Below are 23429 nucleotides of genomic sequence, written 5' to 3'. Positions count from 1 at the left end.
ACTGAATGGCTTTAAAATTTAAGCTGATTAATGGATTATCTCTCCTGATTGGATACAAAATTGGTGATAAAAGCAGAGATGATTATAAAATAATTATAGTTTGTTGCACCCTTAAAGTTTGATTGATTCATTGTGTATAGCCTAATCGTTTTGTTCAATTGAGTGTCATCTTCACCTGTGCTTCTCATTAAAGAGCCAGCAGTGCACACTGCCCAACAACTGCTTTACATTATTAAGAGAACTTGCACTCAGGTGGTGGTGGATTAGACTACCAAACGGGTCAGAAGGGCATAGAGGGCATCCAGGGGCCCAGCTCAGAGGGTGGACTTCAACACCACAATGACTTGGGCCCCTATTCTCCTGGCCAAACTGCTGGCTAGATGTGGAGTTGTCCATCCACAAGTGCGAACTTTGTAGGCCTGGCTAAATCCCTACCCAACACTCACATGCTCTTCTACAACAGTACCAGACAGACGGGGCCTCTTATGGAGCAGTAGTGGAAAGGAAGTACATCTCTTAAGGTGTCTACACACCAAACAGCCTACAGGAGACTCCTTCTGACTGTACACAGACTGCAAAGAACTGCAAAAAACTAAGCACTTATTTTTTATTTTATTTTTTTCAGACGACGCCGACTGTAGTTACTGTATGGCAGTGGTGCCAGGTCTGCTCCTTATAAGCAACGTTGATCCTGTTTTCCTATAATGTTGCTAGTTGTGGGGGTTGCTTATGTTTGGGCTTGTTTCTGAAGTGTAGTTGCTTATTTGGCCTTGCTTTCAACATTATTCTATAAAATAACTAATGTAATAGAGTTCAGAGGTGAAACTGGTCGCGCTTTTGGGCTTATTTTCATAGACCTGGTCGCGTATTTCACTCACAGAATCTGGCAACCCTTAAGTACAATCTACATTGTGGTATTGCTATTCTACTACTAAAAAAAAGAGTACTTCTTACCCTGCCATGGAGTATGTGGAGGTCAAAGTCAATCCCATTCCTGGCTACCCAGCTTGCCATCCTCACAAACTGCATACTGGACTGCGATACAGGAGTGGACACACACGACACCCCAATACATTATACACCCCAGGCAGTATCCTACTATGAGTACAGACCCATACCTATGTGCCTCTCATATGTGTCATTTCATATCATGTGTATTTATTTATTTATTATTTTACAATTTATTTTTGTATTACTTTAAGGAGAATATCTCTGAATTTCAACCATATATCTTCATACAATGTGTCCTCATTATGCTCGTAATAATAACTGTGTCTCATTGGTCGGCTGTGGAAAATTCAGAAACCTGGCTAGAGAGCCCACTGCCTACCAATGACATCATCGATGGCGACTCCAAGCTAATACAAACTACAGCCTTTATCTTCCTGGAAAGTTAGTATTCTGAAACAGAAGCCATTGTTCTTTGTTAATGGATTCTGTAAAACAAGGTTTGACATCGTTTGAACTTACCAAACCTGCCATGTCACTGACAGGCACAGCCCTCCTATCCTCTGAGACACAGACTGAATAGAAATGATAATAGCAATGATAAAATCTCATTAGTATGGACCATTTATGAAAATGAGGGTTAAAATGGGTGAAGTTCAACTTTAATAAATACAAGTTAAGTAATAGGATAGAGCTGTGAACCCATAGTGGGCATCATGTTTGGACCACTAACTGACTGAGTCTGTGAGAGAGACACAAACACTGCAGTGACTGCACACTGTACAGACTTGGAAACTTGCTTTGGTTACATTCTCCAAAGAGAGTGGGGGCTGTGTAGTATCAGGGTGTGTTCACACTGTGCTGTACAGTATATGCATTGGAAAAGAGGACAGACTTCCTACGTATTAGAGCATTAGTCCATTCTGGTTATTGCTTTATTGTCCTTTAAGTTATTTACAATGGGTTGTTAACTTGTAGAGTTTATTATGTGGTGTTATGTTATCACGTGTCGCTACACAGTATGTCTACACTCGTCATCAACATGGATCTGTCCCATATAGCGCCACCATCAGGCCGATTTTTTCAAACACAATTTTGGACACTGCTCCAACAGATTTTGCCCTAAAATCACGCAAATCGGTACACAGTATGTCTACACTCATGCCATCAACATGGATCTGTCCCATATAGCGCCACCATCAGGCCCATTTTGGAAAAACATTTTTTTTGGCTTACTGGTGTTATCACGTGTTTTATGTAAAACACTTTGGAAATAGGAGGGAGCACGTCTCTCTGTGTGACTCGTAAAAGGTTGTTCCTATCAAAAGGTGTCATGCATGTCAGAAACAGTCTTATGGAGTCATGTGGAGTAAAGAGTCCAGCCACTTTAGCTCATGTAAATTCATTGTGAAATTGATGCATTTTCTATCTACCTTCACATTTGGCATGTAGCCAATGTGTAAATAAATAGATAAAATAGGCATTTTATGAAATTACACAAATTATATGGGCCCTCGGGTATGGCATATGGGCCTGCCCTATACTGACATCATAGTAGGCTACCCACTGTCACTGACACTGGTTACTATTAGTCTACTACGGCATGACTGAATAAGATAAATCAGTTAAAGGAGCTATAGTCAACTTTTTCATTGTAGGGCCGACACTTTGTTTACATCCTAGTCTATAGACTAGAATGTAAACAAAGTGTCGGTCTGACAATGGCCAAAATGATTATTTTATCATTATTTTACGCTTTTTGTGGTCATTTTTGAATAGAAACACATATATGAAGCTTATTTTTTTATAAAATATTTTAGAAACATTATTTTTATTTTAGCATCCGTTTTTCAAGAAAAAGTTGACTATAGCTCAGTTAAGGCACAGTACACTGCATGAGGCCTTTACAGTGCTTGGCAGGAATATTGAAATCAGGGTTGAAGGACTTTACTTGCCAAAATGGACCTTGGAATGAATGATTGTGAACACAGACACACACAGACACACAGACACACACACATACACACACACACACACACACACACACACACACACACACACACACACACACACGCACACACTCTCACACACTCACTCACTCACACACACACACACACACACACACACACACACACACACACACACTCACACGCACGCACGCACACACACACACACACACACACACAGAACAGTAAGGATTGATGAGCGATTGAGAGTGGGTGGCTCACCATGCATTTCCTTGCATGTCTATTGCCATCATGCCCTTAATTTGTCTTTCTCTTTGCGCAAGGTTATCACAAAACTAAAAGAATTATCACGCATTTCCAAGCTGTTTATTAATGTATAGTACTACCAGTAAGACTCCCTAATCGGGAGATAAGTTGGTCGCTTATCTCCACAATCTGTCGGTAGATAATGCCGGTCTTATATAAGGGTCATTTGTGTACGGTGTGATGTCATACTGATGTCAGCAGTGTGATGTCATACTGATGTCAGCAGCTATGTCTCTATATATGGAGTTATATGTTGTTCGTGTCCAAATATGGGGCTTGTGAGGTCAGACTTAGTGAGATTCGTCGGTTATCTCCATATATGGAGGGATGTGTTGGTTATCTCCATATCTGGAGATTCAACCTTCAACGTGTAACTATGGCTACCTAACGACTAGCCACATGACGTGAAGGTGAGTGAGGGTCTTTGTAACAGCCACCCCCAGATTTCCCGTGGAAATCTGTACAATATCGAGAAGGCCCGAACGGAAACTCTTAGTCAACTGGCCACCCCATCAAAGAGTAAAGGGACATCAAGGCCTCTCTCTTGTCAATGGGCTGGTGTCGGCCACCCCGTACGGGTTCTAGTCTGAGGTGATAGCCTGCCACCCCGTTAGTAGGCAGGGGTCCCGACAAGCCAAGGGGTCGATTGCACCAGCTTCCTCCTGCCGCGAAGGGTGCCAGCATGACTCACACCATCCTTCCTAGACGATTTTGACATCTTGTTACTAATCTGTCGGTAGATAATGCCGGTCTTATATAAGGGTCATTTGTGTACGGTGTGATGTCATACTGATGTCAGCAGTGTGATGTCATACTGATGCGTAGATATGAGCAGGGCAAAGGTGTGACGTGTGACCGACCGACGGACGGACGGCCGGTGGAGGTTTTGATACTAAACTGCGACCTGACGGTCGCAATAAAGTTGATTTAAGGGGTTTATTTGTATTTATTTATTTTATTGTATTTTATTTATGAATCTTATTTTACAGCCCACTTTGTCAATCCCAACAATAATTAGCCTAGATTATTTCAGGATCAAAACGAGCACCTTCAGTAGGGAGGGAGAGAGAGAGAGAGAGAGAGAGAGAGAGAGAGAGAGAGAGAGAGAGAGAGAGAGAGATGCATGAGAGAGGGAAATGCAAGAGAGGGAGGGAGATGGAGATGCCAGAGAGAGAGAGAGAGAGAGAGAGAGAGAGAGAGAGAGAGAGAGAGAGAGAGAGAGATGTGATGTAACAGGAGATAGTTGAACCCATTTTGAGGTTTTCATTAAACAAAGCAAGAGAGAAAGGAGGAGTCCATAGGGTTGTGTTAATCATCAGACACCGATTGAACATGAAACAGAAATTGTATTTTGTGTTGCCCTGGTGTAGGACCGCGGTTTATTCATGGATCTTAATCAACTCTGGTGAGTGTTCTGTTAAAGCATCTGCCTGTATATGCAGATCATCTTATTTTAGCTATATAGTTCAGTGACTTTATTGTTTTACTTAAAGTGAAGTATAATTATTTGAATGGTGAAGTCGATATTGTGATGTGTGGATATCAGTGTGACGTAATTAGATTAGAGTTCACTTTCTGTCTATATATACGTATATTAGGCTAATTAAGGAAAAATGAAATCATATTGCCCTTGAAAATAATCATTTTAAAATGAGTCCAGGAGGCTACAGCATATTGCAAATTATGTAGCCTACTGATTATTTTCCAAGAGTTAAGTAGCAGATGAGAGATAAGACTGATTTCACATCTGCATTTCTTTTCCTCCAAAAGAATCCTGTCAATACAAAAGGAATTACTCGCCTAATTGTAATTAAATGCATGAAATTAGTGTAACTCCTCAAAAAGTGATGGATAATCTTATAGTTAAGTTAATATAACCAGATACTATCTTGTGATGAGATCACCACCAGTGGCGACACCAAATGGAATATGGAACACTGCCTAACCATGCATGACTAACCATCCTCGCATGTTCCACTTTTAACCTGTTAGTATTGACATATGTGTTTTGCAGAATATTTAACAATATTTCTCATATTACACGCACACGCATGTGTGTGCACACACACACACACACACACACACACACGCACGCGCACACACACACACACACACACACACACACACACACACACACACACACACACACACACACACGTAAGAAAGTGTTGAAACCATCAGTCTACCTCTGTCTCTGATTCTCTCTTTGTCTGTCTTTCTCCACCCCCCTCTCTCTCTCTCTCTCTCTCTGTCTCTTCATCTCTCCCAGTGCTGAGTGAGGACTGGAGACAAGCCCAGGCTGAGGACCAGCTCTTTAACAAACTGTTCAGGGGCTACAACAAGTGGTCTCGTCCCGCTCGCAATGTCAGCGACGTGGTCGTCATCCGATTTGGCCTCTCCATCGCACAACTTATAGACGTGGTGAGAATGTATGCACTGCATGGACAGAGCGTAAGGAGGAGAGGGGTGCAGCCAGGAGACGAGAGAAGAGACTAAACCTTTCTGTCATCCCTTTGTCTCTTCACAGGATGAGAAGAACCAAATGATGACCACTAATGTTTGGCTGAAACAGGTGAGGAGACAGACAGCAAAGTGATAACCTAACACTGTGATGTATAATGTAATTATGTGTTATGTAAGATTTGCGCTCTCTCTCTCTCTCTGTGTGTGTGTGTGTGTGTGTGTGTGTGTGTGTGTGTGTGTGTGTGTGTGTGTGTGTGTGTGTGTGTGTGTGTGTGTGTGTGTGCATACGCGTGCGTGCATGCATGCGTGTGCATGTGTGTGTTCACTTTCTGAAATAACAGGAATGGACAGACTATAAGCTGCGATGGCGTCCGTCAGACTACGAAAACGTAACGTCCATCAGGGTTCCCTCTAAGCTCATCTGGGTGCCTGACATCGTGCTGTACAACAAGTACACACATGCACTCACGCTGCCACGCACGCATGCACTCGCACAACAATTTCTGTAGAGCTGAAAATGATCAAAAAAACTAAGTAATCAGTTATTTACTTCAATGGTTCTCAAGCTCTTTACCGTAATATCAAGTACCCTCGTCACCCTGATAGTGTACAGATGGGTCCAAGGGTCTCTTTAGTTCCATTTGCACGCTGTCAGGGTTACAGAACTATAAGGGTACATTTGGAAACCCCTCAAGGAACTCTGAGGGTCCTTGGGGAGCACTTTGAGAACCACTGATCTACTTGATCCATAATAGCTCCTCATACCCTGAAGCAAATAGCAGAGGTAGGCAACAGTACGTGTAAGGTCAACCAGCCAAACAACGCCATAATTACCGACCGCACATCCACATCTGAAAGAAAAAACAGCCCTTGCATGAGTTCATATAACTGTGTGCAATTAGTGATACATGCAAATGTTCTCGCTGAAAGACTATAAACAGTCATTATTTGAGCTTAGCTGTAGATGTAAAAAGCTCTTTCATCAGATGAGCTAAAATCCTATCTTTCCCACCACAGGGTTCAATAATGTATTCATTAATAAAACCAGACTTTGTCTTGAGATTGTTTGAGGGTGTTGCCTCTCTCAGGGCTCCAGCTTGGAGGGTGCAGCTGTTGCATCATCAAAGATAACATAGACATTGTTAGGATTCAGTACTTTTTTTTAATTATATAAGGAGCTTGGCTCAAAGGGTATATTTACACACCTTTGATTTCAACCTCATTTTCTTTGTTACTTCCATATTTCCTCATGTTTTGTTTAATCTTCCCTGCCCTCTTATCTTCCCTCACCAACTTATGCCAACCTGCATTCCTCCCGTATCCCCACACTCCCTACACCCTCTCTCCAACCCTCCACACATCCTCTGTGTCTTTCCTTCCCAGTGCGGATGGAGATTTTGCCATCACCCATCAGACCAAGGCTCAGGTCTTCCACACGGGCCGGGTGCGCTGGGTCCCTCCGGCCATCTACAAATCGTCCTGCTCCATCGACGTCACCTTCTTCCCCTTCGACCACCAGAGCTGCAAGATGAAGTTCGGCTCCTGGACGTACGACCGCGCCAAGATCGACCTGGAGCCCACCGAGACGACCGTGGACCTGAAGGTAATGAACACCTGGAGGTGTTTTAACGTCGCCACTCTGCTCCACAGGAACAAAGAAAGCGTTTTGTATACCTCGTTATTAGAAAGGACACTGACCCCCCACCCTCCCCACACACACACACACACACACACACACACACACACACACACACACACACACACACACACACACACACGTACTCAATCTTCAAGGCTGGTGAAAACGGACTGATGTGTAAAATGCACACACGCACGCGCACACTAGGGCATTAACGAGTTGTGATTTTTGCAAGTCGACTCGACTCAGTAAAAAGTTGAGTTGAATTGTCGACTTTATCGTTTGATGACATCATCGAAACACACACGACCCCCCAATTATTTTCGGGGTCCCCAGATGATTAACTTTAATGTGAAACATTGTTTTCTCACTCAACTGTAAACAAACCGACATAAAGTTTAAGTGTATAGAGGGTATCTTCACATTTCTAAAGCGACAATTTAAGGACTTTTTAATACCTCTAAAATGAAAGTTAAACATTGTCCAAATTGTCAAATATATAGAGGCAGAAATTGTGAAAATAGCAGATCTACATGCTCACAACGCCTCGCAACGATAGAACTTTTTTTTTTTTCAACTTCGACTTTCGACTTTCTCTGGTGGGAGTCGACTGAGTCGACTTGTCGACTTTTTCGTTAATGCCCTAGCGCACGCACACACACAGATAAACTCTTCCTGTCACAAAATCTGTTTTACAGCTGAACCAGCAAAGACACTCTCTTTTTCTTCCTCTTCTTCATCGCTTCATTTTTCCTTCATCTCTCCTCCTCCTCTCATCCCACATGTCCTCACCTCCTCCTCTCTCTCTCTCATCCATCCTCCCCTCTGGCTCCCACCCCACATCGTTTAATAAATCAATAATTAACACCCATAAATTTGGGTGAACCAGTGTCTGGGCCCATATATGTATTGACCAAATGATCACAACGTCTCCAGTTCCAATTACAGCTGGCCAGCTGTGTCACTTGTCCTGTGTTTGGTATAAAGTCTCTCTCGACCCCCTTCCACAGTGACACTGACTTGTGCTCCGTCTACTATAGCTCTTTGCTATCTTGACTCTCACATAAGAGAGTGAGTGTGCGTGAGAGAGATTGAGGGTCACATGTGTGGGAGGATATGCTGTATGTACAGTATATGTATGTATAAGTGTACGGTAAACACTGACAATTTATTTTACTTATTGTTTTGCAACTGAGCCAGGGGTAGGGCTCAATAACTGTCCCCTTTTACAGCATCTTGGACACTATATTATGTCAAATGGACTTGACCACTTCACTTGTGCCTTGATCGAGTTGCACTGATGCACATTGTATATGTTGTCAGGGCCGCTGCTACCTATATTGGTGCCTGAAGCACAACTGGCCATCTGTATCTAGTTACCTACACATAATGTTGTTGTCCAAAAGTGCAGGAAATAAACTGAACTGAACTTCTCTACCAGAACTACTGGGAGAGTGGCGAGTGGGCCATCCTGGACGCAGTGGGGACCTACAACACCAAGAAGTATGACTGCTGCCACGAGATCTACCCGGACATCACCTACTGCCTGGTCATCCGCCGCCTGCCCCTCTTCTACACCGTCAACCTCATCATCCCGTGCCTGCTGATCTCCTTCCTCACCGTCCTGGTCTTCTACCTGCCCTCCGACTGCGGCGAGAAGATCACGCTGTGCATCTCCGTGCTCCTGTCCCTCACCGTGTTCCTGCTGCTCATCACGGAGATCATCCCGTCCACCTCGCTGGTCATCCCGCTCATCGGCGAGTACCTGCTCTTCACCATGGTGTTCGTCACGCTGTCCATCGTGGTCACCGTGTTTGTGCTCAACGTGCACCACCGCTCGCCGTGGGCGGCGCACGCCATGCCGCGCTGGGCGCGCGTCGTGTTCCTGTCCGTGGTGCCGCGGTGGCTGTGCATGAAGAGGCCGCCGCCAGCAGACCTCAGGTCAGTGTGGGATGGAAGGGGAGGAGAATCTGTATATTTAGCTATTTCATCACACTAAAAGCATAATGTACAGTTGAGTATGTATTCACTTTATGGGGGGGAAAAATCAATCATCTGCAGTTAATTACCTTTTTTTCCTGAACTATATATATCCTAGTTTTAATATCCAACAGAGGTCTTGTCATTAGAACATCACAAAAGTTATATAAGTGTAGCCTACATGCAGTACATACATATAGCCTATACATAACAACTAAATGATAACAAAACTGATGCTGAGCATGTGCTTCGACCCATCCACAGGAAGCGTGGCTTGATCAAAAAGCTCCTCCCCCTCTCAACTCCAGGCCCCTCCCACAGCACCTCTGTCTCCACTACCAACACCTGGCTCATGCAAGAGTCTGACGTCGGTTACCAGGTGTCTGAGGCCGGCTCGGGTTGTCACGGTTACCCGGACCCCACATACAGATGCGGTTACTGTCATCTCCACGGTTACTTGGACACAGACGTGGACAGTGAGGTGGATGCTATCCGTTTAGGGCTCGAGGCAGAGGAGTGGGAGGGGTTGAAGGTGTCTACCTCTTCCTCATTTCCTACTCCCTCCCCTCAGCTTGCTGGCTACAAGCTCCTCCCGCAAAGGCCATGCAAACTCAGTTTGGACAGCGACAGCCCTGGTCCAGAACATGACATGATCCAGCAGCTGTTATCACCGGTTCTATCGCCGTCGGTGGTGCACGCCCTGGAGGGTGTGACGTACATTGCAGAGCACCTGAGGGCAGAGGATGCAGACTTCTCTGTGAGTACAGAGTATTTTTTGGATTTCTTCTGCATGTAGAAAATCATCTTAATTGTTATCTTTGAATTTCGGCCTAATAGACGGTACTGAGTGCAAGCACATACTACACACATTCTTCTAATAAACCACCTTTCCTTTCAAACATTACAGAGAATACAGAGAATTAATTAAGGGCTGGGACCACCGTTGTGAAGTATAATATAGGGTTATGTGGTTAATCAGACTAATAGTAAATTATAACATTTGTATGAGAAAACAAGTTTATTATATAGGCCTATATTACAAAAACCTTCTTCTAGATTCTTGAAGATTAATTTGCCTATTGTATAAATATCAGTTTCCGTTTTGCAGCCCAGGTCTAATATAAGGGAAGAAGGTAGGCTATATAAAACTCGAATTTCTGTAATTTCTTACTTTGTGCCCTCCTCTCTCCGTCTAGATAAAGGAAGACTGGAAGTACGTTGCCCTGGTGATCGATCGCATCTTTCTGTGGATGTTCATCATCGTGTGTCTGCTGGGGACCGTTGGACTCTTCCTGCCTCCGTGGCTCTCTGGAATGATATAGAACATCCGTCAACCTATGGGTCAACATGTGGGGGTGCAACAGGGACATGCTGGGCCCCTGATTCAGCCCGGGAAAAAGAGTTGGAGAGGCCATCATTGCGCGCTATAGAGAGAGATCTCTCTCTATAGCGCTGCTTGCCATTTCAGATCATGACAAGTGACAAGCCATTGGGCCAATTACTGTACATGAGTTATATTTCGTCGTTGTCGGGTGGAAACCTTGTATGTCCAAAACCGTTTGTTTTCTATTTATCATTTTAAGAATGATTTAAACTAGTGAAAACAGCCGATCTACAAGCACACAACGCCTCGCACCGTGAGGCGTTGTGTGCTTGTAGATCTGCTGTTTTCACTACTTTTGTGCAACAGCCTTGTATGATGAAGCAGGGCTTTGCTTTGCGAAAAAATGTATACATTTGAAACTTGGAGATAAGAGGTTTTTGCCCGACAGTGACAATTTACTTTGTTGGCCGCCCAGCCCCCAAAATGGAACGGAGGCCGACATTTTATTTTTAATTTTTTCCTAATGGCCGGCCTGGACCGGCCGGGAATGAACCGGCCGTTCGGGAATTGTCCCGCTTTTCCCAATGGCCAGCACGTCCCTGGGGTGCAACATTGTTTTCTCGCTCAACAGCGAACCCATTCTCTCAGAACAGCCAACAGGGATGCTGACAGAACCCTCGCTAAAAACCCCAGGACAAAAATCCACTCGTCCTAGACAATTTGCCCTCCTGGCCCCCAAACTGTGGAATAAACTCCCTGTCACACTTAGAACTACAGACTCACTCCCTATAGCTGTAGCTTCTGCCGTGGACTGCAGACTCACCTCTTCAGACTCCACCTACACCCATAGCACTACTGTAACACTCCCCTTCCCTCAATGACCACACATGAAGCTACTGTTGATAGCATTTTTAGCATGGTCTAACTTGTTTGTTTGTTTTTTTTGTTTTTTTTGCTTTATCAGAAATGCTTCCGCTAAATACCTAAATATTTAAAAGTAATATAAATTGGAAAATGTTTTGACCTATATGGAATTGACTTCTTGTTCTTGTTCTTTTTTTAGTCTTTACATTTATATTTTTGCCTCTTCTTGTCCCCATATGTGTACAGCAGCAATTCCCCTCTTTTTCCTATAAGGACAATTTTTGTGGGTCGCAAATAAATATATCTTTATGTTTCTTCTACTTATTATTTCAAAATATCTAAATGTTTTAATATATTCAGTTTTTTCATATAAAACGAATTCTAACATTTTTCAAAATAATTCAATTAATATTTTTTGTGGACAGCGATGTCCAATAATTATTATTATTATTTGCAATATTAGTGATCTGGGAATCATAGTTTAGCCACTCAAAATAGGCCTAAGCTACACTCAAATGTCTAAAATGTCAGAAGAATGTAATGAGAGTGGTTGGGTGGGACGGAATGAAGTCATTCTCGGTTGAACAAAGATGGCTAGGCTGTTTGCAAATTAAATCAGCCCTGAATGCTGTCCCACTTTACGAATCTGGATGGACGAATGTGTCATGTGTGCCTATGTCTGTGGAATATGTACGTACACGTGGGTAGAAAGCAGGGGCGTGCTGGGCCCCTGATTCAGCCAGGGAAAAAGAGTTGGAGAGGCCCTCATTGCAGCGCTATAAAGAGAGATCTCTCTCCATAGCGCTGCTGCTACTCAAAGATTTGCCATTTCAGATCATGACAAGTGACAAGCCAGTGGGCCAGTTACATGAGTTATATTTCGTCGTTGTCGGGTGGAAACCTTGTATGTCCAAAACCGTTTGTTTTGTATTTATCATTTTAAAAATGATTTAAACTAGTGAAAACAGCCGATCTACAAGCACACAACGCCTCGCACCCCGCGAGGCATTGTGTGCTTGTAGATCTGCTGTTTTTACTACTTTTGTGCGACTGCCTTGTATGATGAAGCAGGGCTTTGCTTTGCGAAAAAAAAATACAAATTTCAAACTTGGTCGGAGATTTACGATTTACTTTGTTGGCCGCCCAGCCCCTAAAATGGAACGAAGGCCGACATTTTATTTTAATTTTTTTCCTAATGGCCGGCCTGGACCGGCCTGGAATGAACCGGCCGTTCGAGAGTTGTCCCGCTTTTCCCAATGGCCAGCACGTCCCTGGTAGAAAGATAAAGATTACAAGAGACATAACTCTGATAATGCCTCTTGACCCTGGCTTGTCCACAGTTGTAGGTTTCATAAAACATGTTCTATTTTGACCTGATTACCTCTTGATCATAATGTGGGAGACATTATACCAAGCCTCTGTCATATTCTATACAGCCTTGTGATTGGCAGATATTCTCATTTACACTAATAGGCCAGCAGACATTTGCTACTGTGTTTAAAAGAGAAAGTGGTTTGGTGTGTGTGTGTGTGGGGGGGGGGGGGGGAGAGCATACAAAGTTTAAGTGGTTTACTATTTGAAAATACACAATATTAATCCAAACCAATTAACGCTACAAATGGATAGCTGTCAAACATTACGTCTAAGAAAGAACCTCTCTATGAAATCTATAAAAAGGTTTAATCTACATCACAATTTTAGTGGGGGTGGTCCCTGCTTCATCTCTCTCACAGCTAAGGGGACCTTAAACACACTGAAGACCCCATGGGCTAATATATATATAGGTGGGCAAACGGACTGGTATTCTAGGAAACAACGCCTCCTCCAAATTGTGCGGCTTCCTCCTATAAAAGCTGAAACTGAGCAGTACCTTGCTAAATTTGGCACTCCTTCTGGAGAGGCCGGCCATTTGAAGGCCCCTCACAACCACCTGCATGTGCCTAGGCTACCAAATATAAAATCTGTAGCCTATAGCTGTGAGATGGTCTGCTTTAGCTTATGATATTTTAACACTTTGGTTAAGAAGGCTTCCTCTAAGCTGTAATCAAAGGTATGCCAACCTTGAGAATAAATACCTCCTATGGTTTCAATTAACAACAATGACTTCAGGGGTGAAATGAACACATGACATCATTACATTCACTGCCAGCGTTGGTGAAGAAATGGACAGTGAGCAATCATTTAATTAACTAACCTTTTTCCCCCTCTCCATTCTCCCTTTTCTCTTTTTGTCCCCTCTCCCTTTTTATTATCTTTCAACTACTGGGCCGACTATTTCTCCCCTCCTTGGCTCCCTCCTTCTGCTAGTTTAATATTGGAGGAGAAATAAAGAAACTATTGATAGGAAAAAAAATCACAGGAGCCCACTTTTTGAAGGGACATGACCACAACAAATTCACTCACTAGTCAAGACGGTATGATTTGAAGTTGAACTAGAACAACCAGTTAAGTTAACTTAACACAGGTCTAGCTGTGAAATGCTCAAGCCCGGTCTCTCACATTATGCATGATAGATACTTGCAGTTCAGTATGCTAAACTTGACCACACCTTGACCACACCCGAACCATTCTTGTAATGTTTTTTGAATGGCTCAGCCGTGGATAATCAGGTAATGTACTTCACTGTACCCCTTGGTTTTCAAAGTAGGCCCTATGTTTTAACTGCTATAAACACACCTATAGCATTGATTACTATCGGAATAAAGCTTAAATTTGTTAACAAAAAACGTTTTGTTTTAACAAAAAGATATCATGTAAATTGTAAAGTAAAGTATAGACGCACTTAGATCACAAGGAATTGTGAGCTTATAATGCTTTTCAAATGGCTGAAATGGTTATGAAGTTATGTAATAATTCAGTACTAAAGTTTTCGAATCATTATAGTTGAAATAAAGCTTCTGAGGTTTAGAAGTAAGATGGGTAGAAGATGGAAAAAATGGAAATGGAAGAAAAAGAAATGAATTAGTCAAGTGAAGTAAAAGTACTTTTAATCAAGTACAATTTCAATATATCCAAAGACAATATTTTTGCTACTCTCAGTTTAATCAAAAATAATAATAAAAAGATAACTTTAATCAGACAACCCATTGACAGTGGTCATCAATATGTCCGTAAACTGACAAAATGAATGTGTCTGTGGCAACGACATGTCATTTGCACACTCTCAGAGTCACAGATCTGTTATGGTCATTCAGGGCTAGCTCTTTGTTTATGGTAATATTATTGTCCAATAATTGTGTTTGCCTCTGGCAAAAATAGATTTTTGACAAAAAATGTCCAACTCAAGCCAGCATTATGATGACCCCCTGCATGGGACCAAGACCAACATGAAACCCATTTTCTTTATTGGCATGAGAAAACATACGTTTACATTGCCAAAGCATAAGTATCACAAAAACTGTTGAAAAAACATATACATTGGGAGAGGGTACAGCATCGTGTAAACAGAGCTATGTCGCATTGTGACATTTTATATATACAGGGTACAAATAGTAGCATTATTTTTTCTCAAAATGCATTTAAAGGTGATCATGCAAATAAGTCCTACCTCACCCACTCAGAGTGTGTGTGTGTGGGGGGGGGGGGACCATTTGGGTTCCATTGTGTTAAAGTCGTCAAGATGCTTCACACCGAAACCACCAAGTTGTAAAACAATGGGAGCTCCCTGCTGGGATACTTACTGCTGGCGTTAATTCATGGTCCTGGAACAAAGCAGAAACGAGAGTGGCCTCTGACATTCCCCACCCCACTTTCACTTAGTGTAAATCTAATCAACATGTCTATCAGTGGGTTCTTAAAGTGGACGTGGGGGATGGGGGGTCTCGTCATCTTCTGATTTTTAAGATTATTTTGAGTTTAACATTTCTCAGCCATAGCAGCGAACACAGCATTGCCGCCACAGACAGACCCCACAAGGGAAGACAGGCCATGCATCCACTGCACACAAATGTGGTGGAAACAGAGCTACACTTTCTAACCACCTGCCCACTAAACCAAAACATGGGAGAAATAAAACACAGTGCAAAAACAGCAGCAAGATTTGTGAACTGCTGCGATAAAAGAAGGCTAGAGAATGGTATACAACCACCCTAAGGACTACAAACCATTGAATGGCATCCAGACATACTGCACACATACAGTATAAACAGAGCTACTACCTTTAAACACATTTCAAACTTGCTGCTATTTGTTCCAAATGTACAGTATTTACCCTGTATATACTGTACATCACAACAAAATGTGTTTAGACGTTATGCCTCCCCCACACCCAACAGTTTATTGTTGTACCTGTATGATTAATAAACCCTTCTTGATAATTGCTTGATTCTTGATTCACATGTCTGTTGTTGTGACATCCAAAATACTTGTATTGCCATAGTACTTGAGTTCACGTGTGGCAAGTTTTACCATGTGGATTTTGTCACTGATCATCTCTGGGGAATATTGAAATGTATTTACTGTAGAAGATATGACAAAACACTTGAGATCCTTTCCAAAATGTCTTCCCTATAGGTTTTGTTTGAACTAAATTCATACTAACTAACTACACACCCACTGATGTCTTAGAAGATAAAACTTAATTTGTTTTATCTTGCCGATTATATCAAGTATAAATTAATGTGCTAATGTGTGTCAGTATACTTACTTTCTATGTTATACTATTATGGGTACTCTGTGTGTGAGGTCTAGACCAGTGGTTCCCAAACTTTTTAGCCTGTGACCCAAAAGAGAAATTAGACATTTTGCCTGGGAAACTAGCTAAAATAGCTGATCTACAAGCTCACAATGCCTCGCTGCTTGTAGATCGGCTATTTACACTCTACTTCTTAAACATTTGTTTTCTAATTCATGGAAGAGCTTAGATTTGAATTTATTTATTCATTAAATTACTGTTTTTTTTTTTATTATACCAGTGGTTCGCCACAGTACGCTTTGAAGAAATCCAATGGATCCGTCACGTGTCTCTAAGTTAAGGATAACAGTCAATTAATTGAACTTGTGACTTCCTGGAACCCCACGCTGAGAACCAATGATGTACTGTACGTAGACAAATGTTTGTGTGTGTTTGGTGCATAGCAGCCATAACTCCATTGTTCCCAGATACTGAGTTTGTGTGTGTGTGTGTGTGTGTGTGTGTGTGTGTGTGTGTGTGTGTGTGTGTGTGTGTGTGTGTGTGTGTGTGTGTGTGTGTGTGTGTGTGTGTGTGTGTGTGTGTGTGTGTGTGAAATTTGCATGTGTGTGTGAAACTTGCATACACAATTACGCATAAGTGTGTGTGTGTGTGTGTGTGTGTGGGGGGGGGGGGGGGGGGGGGGGGTTGCAACAGGTATGTGGTCTGTCAAACTCCGCCCCCTTCCAGTCCCATTCTCATAAAAAGATTCACCTTCAGACTAAACTCACACAACTTCCAGTGAGAGAGGACAGGACAGGCTCTGAGGGAATACTACTGGCCCATACCACTTCAATCTGCTGCTCACTCTGTCTGCTGAATGGACTATAACAGGAACAAGGAATCACAGTGAAAGTAAACTTCAGGGACCATTCTAGAGGAGTTACTGTTACCACTCCAGGACTGGCTGACTGATTTTCTGTCTTGAGCAGAGTGTTTGCTGAAACTCAGAAGACCAAATGGCCTCCAAGTCGTCTTTTTCAGAGGAGGACTTTTCCTGTGCTGTGTGTCGTGACATCTTCAAAGAACCCGTTCTCCTGTCGTGCAGCCACAGCTTCTGTAGATCCTGCCTGCAGGCATGGTGGACACATAAGAAGATAACAGAATGTCCGGTTTGCAAGAAAATAAGTAAAAGAAAACGTCCACCCTGCAACCGGGCTTTGAAGAACTTGTGTGAGGCCTTCGCACAGGAGAGACAGCAGAGAGCTTCGAAACGTCCGAGGTCTGAGGATCTGTGCAGTCTGCATGCTGAGAAACTCAAGCTCTTCTGTCTGGAATGTCAACAGCCAGCTTGTGTTGTTTGTCGAGATTCCAAAAAACACACCGACCACAGTTTCAGACCCATCGATGAAGCTGCGCAGGACCGCAAGGAAGAAGTCCGGAAATCACTGAAGCCTTTACAGGAGAAACTGATTGTATTTAATCAAGATAAAAACATGTGTGACAAAGCGGCAGAGCACATTAAAGTCCAGGCCGAGAACACAGAGACGCAGATTAAGGAACAGTTTAAGAAGCTCCATGGGTTTCTACAGGAGGAGGAGGAGGCCAGGCTCACTGCGCTGAGAGAGGAAGAGCAGCAGAAGAGTCAGATGATGAAGGAGAGGATTGAGCGTCTGGACAGAGAGATATCAACCGTTTCAAACACTATCAGATCCATAGAGGAGGTGCTGAGCGCTGAACACATCTCATTCCTCGAGAACTGGAAGACCACAACGGAAAGAGTCCAGTTCACACTGGAGGGCCCACAGCTGGTCTCCGGAGCACTGATAGATGTGGCCAAACACCTGGGCAACCTGACCTTCAGAGTCTGGGAAAAGATGAAAGACATTGTCTCCTACACCCCTGTCATCCTGGACCCCAACACTGCCTTTTACACACGCACCCTGTCTGATGATCTGACCTGTGTGACGCGTGTGCAACAGTCGCATCCTGACAACCCAGAGAGGTTTGACTTCTTTGACTATGTCCTGGGTTCTGAGGGCTTCAAATCAGGGACTCACAGCTGGGATGTCGAGGTTGCAGCCAGTGCATACTGGGAAATAGGCGTGTTAGCCGAGTCTTTTCAAAGGAAAGGAGGCAGAGGGGGCCAGTACTGGAGCCTATGTTCATTTGCAGGTGCATACACAGCACGTACCGCAGACTCTATGACTGATCTCGCATGGATGCAGATCCCCAAGAAGATCAGAGTCCAGCTGGACTGGAACAAAGGCATGCTGTTATTCTCCGACCTTGATAATAACACTCACATACACTCCTTCACATTCACTTTCACTGGCACACTCTTTCCATTCATTGAGACTATTCATACTATGAAGATATTACCAGGGAAGGTCAGTGTAACTCTGGAATAATCATGATGATGTGGATAGTGACGGTAGGCTATAGAACAAATATCTGAAGCCATCGGTGTTATTATTATTTTTTGTGTATGGATTTTCATGATTCATGCTGCATATATGATGAACCTTGAATTCTATCCAATTCTTATTGCTTGAAATATAAAAAACTACGTAGTTATTTTGTATTTTAAGAAATGATTTCATAAATAGTGAATTACAATAATTAAGGATGAAGTTTGTGAAAAATGTAGTGAAGCCACCATTTTAATTAATAGTGAGATTTTCATAATTCATGACTGCATGTGTGATTCTTGCCTAGTCTTATTGCATGAATGTTTTGCTAAAACTGGAGAATAGCTTTTGTATTTAAAGAAATAATTTAATACACAGTGAATTGCAATCATACATCTACATCACTTGAATTTATTATATATACATTGATCACCTACTTATGTATTTCTACATCACTTCCTTATAAACAATAGAATATGTATCATTTTGACTGTTGACTACAATGCTGAAAAAGATTTCACTAATATACTGGATTTATTTTCATTTAAGTTATGATAACTTTGAAAATATAAATCTGAAAAGAAAACTATGTGATGTTATTATGTGTACTTCAAATAAAAGTCTGTCACGCATCTCTTGTTTGGTTTGAGTTAATTTGCATCAAATAACAAACATTTTATGACATTTTATGTATTTTATTTGAGGTCAATATTTAAAATATTACAGAATTTGTATGGTATTGGAAATATTGATATATCGGATTGACCATCAGCCAGTTCTATGACGTATCTATGACATCATAACAATGGTGAGATGCTAATCCTTTGACTAACGCACCGGCATCGAGCATGACGTATGGACATATTTCTTTATTTGGAGACTAACAATTCCTCTCAGCTAATCACAATGCGAGGTCAGAACTAACTGACACCACCAACAGAAAACATAGAGAGAAAACAAGATCATTTATGGTTGGATGTCATTTAACCGAATTGTAAGAGAAATGGAAATTACTGCAGAATAATATTGGTATACCTGCACAAACACTCTTTGTCTTTGTCAAGACCGTCACTAGCAAGACCACCCTGGAGGTTGAGCCAAATGACACCATTAAGAAGGTCATGGCCAGGATGAAGAAGACATTCCCACTGGCCAGTGGCTTTACTGGTAAACAACTGTCCACACCCTCCCAAAAGATTAAAATATTTTATTTGTGTACATACAGCCTCACCTGCCCATGTGAACGTTCATGAATCCAGCATAGTAAGAGTTACTGTGTGTACTGTGAGTTACTGTGTGTACGGTGACATTATGTCACAGTACTGATGTCACAGTACTGACGTCATAGATGCCTGACGTCATAGACTGGCCTTCAAGGACTTTGCGTCACATTATTTCACCCATGCAATTAGTGCCCAGGAAGAGATAGCCAAATGATTAGGCTATCTCCAAATGTGGGGAGGCAACTTATTCATGAGTTTGACTTGCCGTCTTGCCATATCTTATTTGCGCTATTTTGGGCAAAAATTGGGAAAATCTAACAGCTATGTGTTGATCACATGATTAAACAGATAATATGTATGGATCTGCTTGAGGTTTGGACAAATTCTGTAGTAGGCCTAGTTTCTTTGCAAAAATCTGCCCATGGTGCCACTACAGGCCAATTATGCATCCATCCATCCAACTTCAACTAGCTTATCTGGAGTCGGGTCGCGGGGGCAGCAGCACCAGCTGAGAGCTTCAAACTTCCCTCTCCAGAGCAACATTAGCAACTTCCCGAGGCGTTCCCAGGCCAGTTTGGAGATGTAATCCCTTCATCTGGCCCTCGGTCTGCCCCGGGGTCTTTTACCAATGCAGCAAGGTCCTCACTGCATGTCAGGGAGACGCTCGGGAGGCATCCGTACTAGATGCCCTAACCACCTAAGCTGGCTCCTTTCCAAGTGAAGGAGCAGCGGTTCTACTCCGAGTCTCTCGCGGATGACTGAACTTCTCACCCTATCTCTAAGGGAGATGCCATGCAGCCACCCGTCTGAGAGAACTCATTTCAGCCGCTTGTATTCGCAATCTTCTTTCGGTCATGACCCACACTTCATGACCATAGGCCAATTATAATAATACAAGAATCCTTGGCCTACTGGCATTGTACATGCATCAGTTTCACACCAATTGGCTAAGCGGTGCCCGAGATTATAGCTGTTCATAGCAGGACAGAATTTACAATTTACAAGGAACCTTTTAGGCATTTAGCAGATGCTCTTAACCAGGGTGACTGGTGAGAATAAGCAAGGTAAACACATACTGTCAAATACAGAGAGACAGTAGTGCAGTGCCTCAGTAAACTAGGATCATAACTGAGTAAACCATACCTAGCAATCGTAGCCAATCAGGATGGAATATGGGAAATGGGACAGATCCATGTTGATGACATGACTTTAGAGATACTATGTACCGCTTTGCTTGATTTTAGGCCAAAATCTGTAGGAGCAGTGTCCAAAAATGTGTTTTGCAAAAGTCTGCATGATGGTGGCGCTAGAAGAGGGCCATGTGAGAAATGAGGTTGTGATTTGCCATCCAAGGAGTGTGTGTGCAGTTTGGCATTGATAGGGCCAATGGTCAAATAACTTTGATTCTAGAACCAGTGCAGTTCAAAATCCAATACACAGGGTTCAGGGTGGAAGTATGCTTCTCAAGGTGGACCTCCACCCCGAACATGTATTATTCATAAGAATGGTCCTAAAACCAAAGTTCTTTTGCTGGAAGAGGGGCCATATGTGAAGTGAGCGGTGCTTTTAATGAGTTGATTTCATTAAGCGTCACGCAAAGCATGGCCAATGAACCAAGTGTCTTACATAAGTACAGTACATACGAATTAGACAAAGCCAGATGTAGGAGCGGTTAGCACCGCTCAAATAAATATCAGTATATTGAAACTATATGATATCAGGTAAACAATTATGAACCCAGCATCTGTCTAAATAACCGGCTATATCAACATTTTAGTCAAACAAACAAGTAACAAAAACATGAGAACAAATGACCACGGTAAGTGCATGGTCATCATAACTAGGTCAAGTGCTACGGGCTAAGAAAACGTATGCCTCGCCTCTGGCCGTTGCGGCCTGGCAGGGATAATAATAACAAGCTTATCAGTCAATGGCATAAGTAACAAATAGGAATCACAGGTAGACGTAGAAGTTGTTTCTGTGTTTGCTAAGCAATGTGTGCAAATTGCATTATACACACGTGAGATAAACATTTTGACATATTTGTGATGTACGCCTGTAGTGTTTGAGAAATATAGCCCCTTCAAAATGTATTTACTATACTAACATCATTGTAATCCTGTACACAGTGATTGAAATTAGGCTCCAATCTTTGATAATGGAATAAATAAATGAATAATAAAATATATATAAAAAAAACACAAAGGTCTCCACTTTTGCACTCATTTCCCCATTCCCAGTTCTCCTTTACAAACATCTAAGCATCTCTATTTCTACATTCAGCCATGACTGCTCTAGCACAGTTCTCAATTCTCCCTTATGACACTGCCTAGTTCCTGGTGGATATACTGAGCACATTCCTGTGCTTTGTTTTCTTTTTCATCTGAATGAAGGGAGACGTTTTAGGGGCGGCGTTCTCCTCGTCTCCTCGTCCCTTTCTTCTGCTCCACTGGCTGGAACTTGCTCTGTGTTGTTATCATAGTGTTTTTCTATTTTCCTTTTTAGCGGGCTGTTTTCTTTCTGTTGCTGTTGGTTAGTCATTGCTGCCAGTTCCCACCTGATGTCATGTGGGAGTTCCAACTGCTCCAGGCCGTGCCGAATAACTGCTATCTTGCATAATGTCTTCAGACTAGGACTTAAGTCTAAGATGTACAGGTCATTGGGTGTCCAGTATCCTCCAAAGAGGATGATACGATCTCCCACAAAGCAAACGGCCATCCTATGCATCCAGTACGGGCCTTTCCCCTTGGGCTCAACCTTCCTCCAGGAGAAGGTCTGCGGATTGAATTTCCACAGATCACTGAAGGTCCGGTCCAGACGTAAGTTATCACCGCCAAATATGTAGAGCTCTCCGTTGTAGGCAAGGGATGAATGATACCTCCGTCCTTTTGGAAGACGTGGCAGTGCAGAGGGCGTGCTCAGCCAGCAGTTGGTCTCTGTGTCAAACACTCTGATGTTGTTGTGGTGGGACGTGTTCCCTTTGCCCCCAAATACAAACATCTTTGTCCCTATCATGGTCGCAGAGTGACCCAATGAAACCGGTGCTGGAATGCCTCTGGTGTTAATTAAAGACCAGACCATTGTGGTGGTGTCCAACTTGTGGATGTCATTAGTGAGTTCAGTCTGAAGGGTGACTCCTCCAAAAACATACATGACCTTCCCCAAGGCACAGGCTGAGTGGTTGTGCCTTGCCTCTGGAACAGTCCCTGAAATCTTGGGCCTGTACCACCTGTGGGTGTTGACATCAAACGCATAAAGCACGTTGCAGATTTCCCCTATCTCAATACTCACTATCCCCCCCCAGACATAGATGATATCTTCTATCAGCACAGCCGAGTGACCCCTGCGGTTGGAGGGAACCTCGAGGGGAAACACCGCTCCTCTTCCTGGGGGCAACTTCATCCAACGCAAAGACACTGTATTGAAAACGTGCACGTCAATCTGATCCCTTTTGTTCACGTGGCCGCACCCTCCGAAGGAATACACCTTGTGCCCCACCGCCAGCGCAGCATGGAAGAATCTCCTTGATCCTCCTTTTAGATGCACTGTCCAGCACAACATTTCGCACAGTCGGAGAACTGTGACTGAACATGGATCAATCGAGTCTTACTAAGTCAAAGAATAGAGGTATTTGGTGTGTGCTACTACTTATATTGGGACAGTAGTACAAACGGCACACAAAGTTTGGCCAATCC

The 23429-nt window shown here is 42.9% G+C and overlaps 3 protein-coding genes across 3 annotated transcripts; 2 read left to right on the top strand and 1 right to left on the bottom strand.

Moving 5' to 3' along the window:
- Nucleotides 1-5525: 5525 nt before the first annotated feature.
- LOC308280157 (neuronal acetylcholine receptor subunit alpha-2-like) lies at nucleotides 5526-10625 on the top strand (the record flags this gene model as incomplete). Its single annotated transcript, XM_080720418.1, has 7 exons — nucleotides 5526-5642; nucleotides 5749-5793; nucleotides 6026-6135; nucleotides 7068-7287; nucleotides 8765-9264; nucleotides 9568-10060; nucleotides 10500-10625. The coding sequence occupies exons 2-7, from the start codon at nucleotides 5764-5766 to the stop codon at nucleotides 10623-10625; spliced, it is 1479 nt and encodes a 492-aa protein (XP_080576544.1). The 5' UTR covers nucleotides 5526-5642; nucleotides 5749-5763.
- Nucleotides 10626-17119: 6494 nt separating this feature from the next.
- On the top strand, nucleotides 17120-22067 carry LOC308280156 (E3 ubiquitin-protein ligase TRIM39-like; the record flags this gene model as incomplete). The annotated part of the gene is made up of 3 exons (XM_080720417.1): nucleotides 17120-18490; nucleotides 19576-19678; nucleotides 22018-22067. The coding sequence occupies 3 exons, from the start codon at nucleotides 17120-17122 to the stop codon at nucleotides 22065-22067; spliced, it is 1524 nt and encodes a 507-aa protein (XP_080576543.1).
- Nucleotides 22068-22113: 46 nt separating this feature from the next.
- LOC308280155 (kelch domain-containing protein 3-like) lies at nucleotides 22114-23295 on the bottom strand (the record flags this gene model as incomplete). The annotated part of the gene is made up of 1 exon (XM_080720416.1): nucleotides 22114-23295. One exon carries the CDS (start codon nucleotides 23293-23295, stop codon nucleotides 22114-22116), a length of 1182 nt encoding a protein of 393 aa, XP_080576542.1.
- Between the last annotated feature and the right edge of the window lie 134 nt (nucleotides 23296-23429).

This window comes from Nannobrachium achirus, assembly GCF_963921795.1.
Source record: "Nannobrachium achirus genome assembly, chromosome: 24".
Taxonomy (NCBI): Eukaryota; Metazoa; Chordata; class Actinopteri; order Myctophiformes; family Myctophidae; genus Nannobrachium; species Nannobrachium achirus.
Note: the sequence above shows the minus strand (reverse complement) of the source record. Positions and strands in the feature narration are given on the sequence as shown.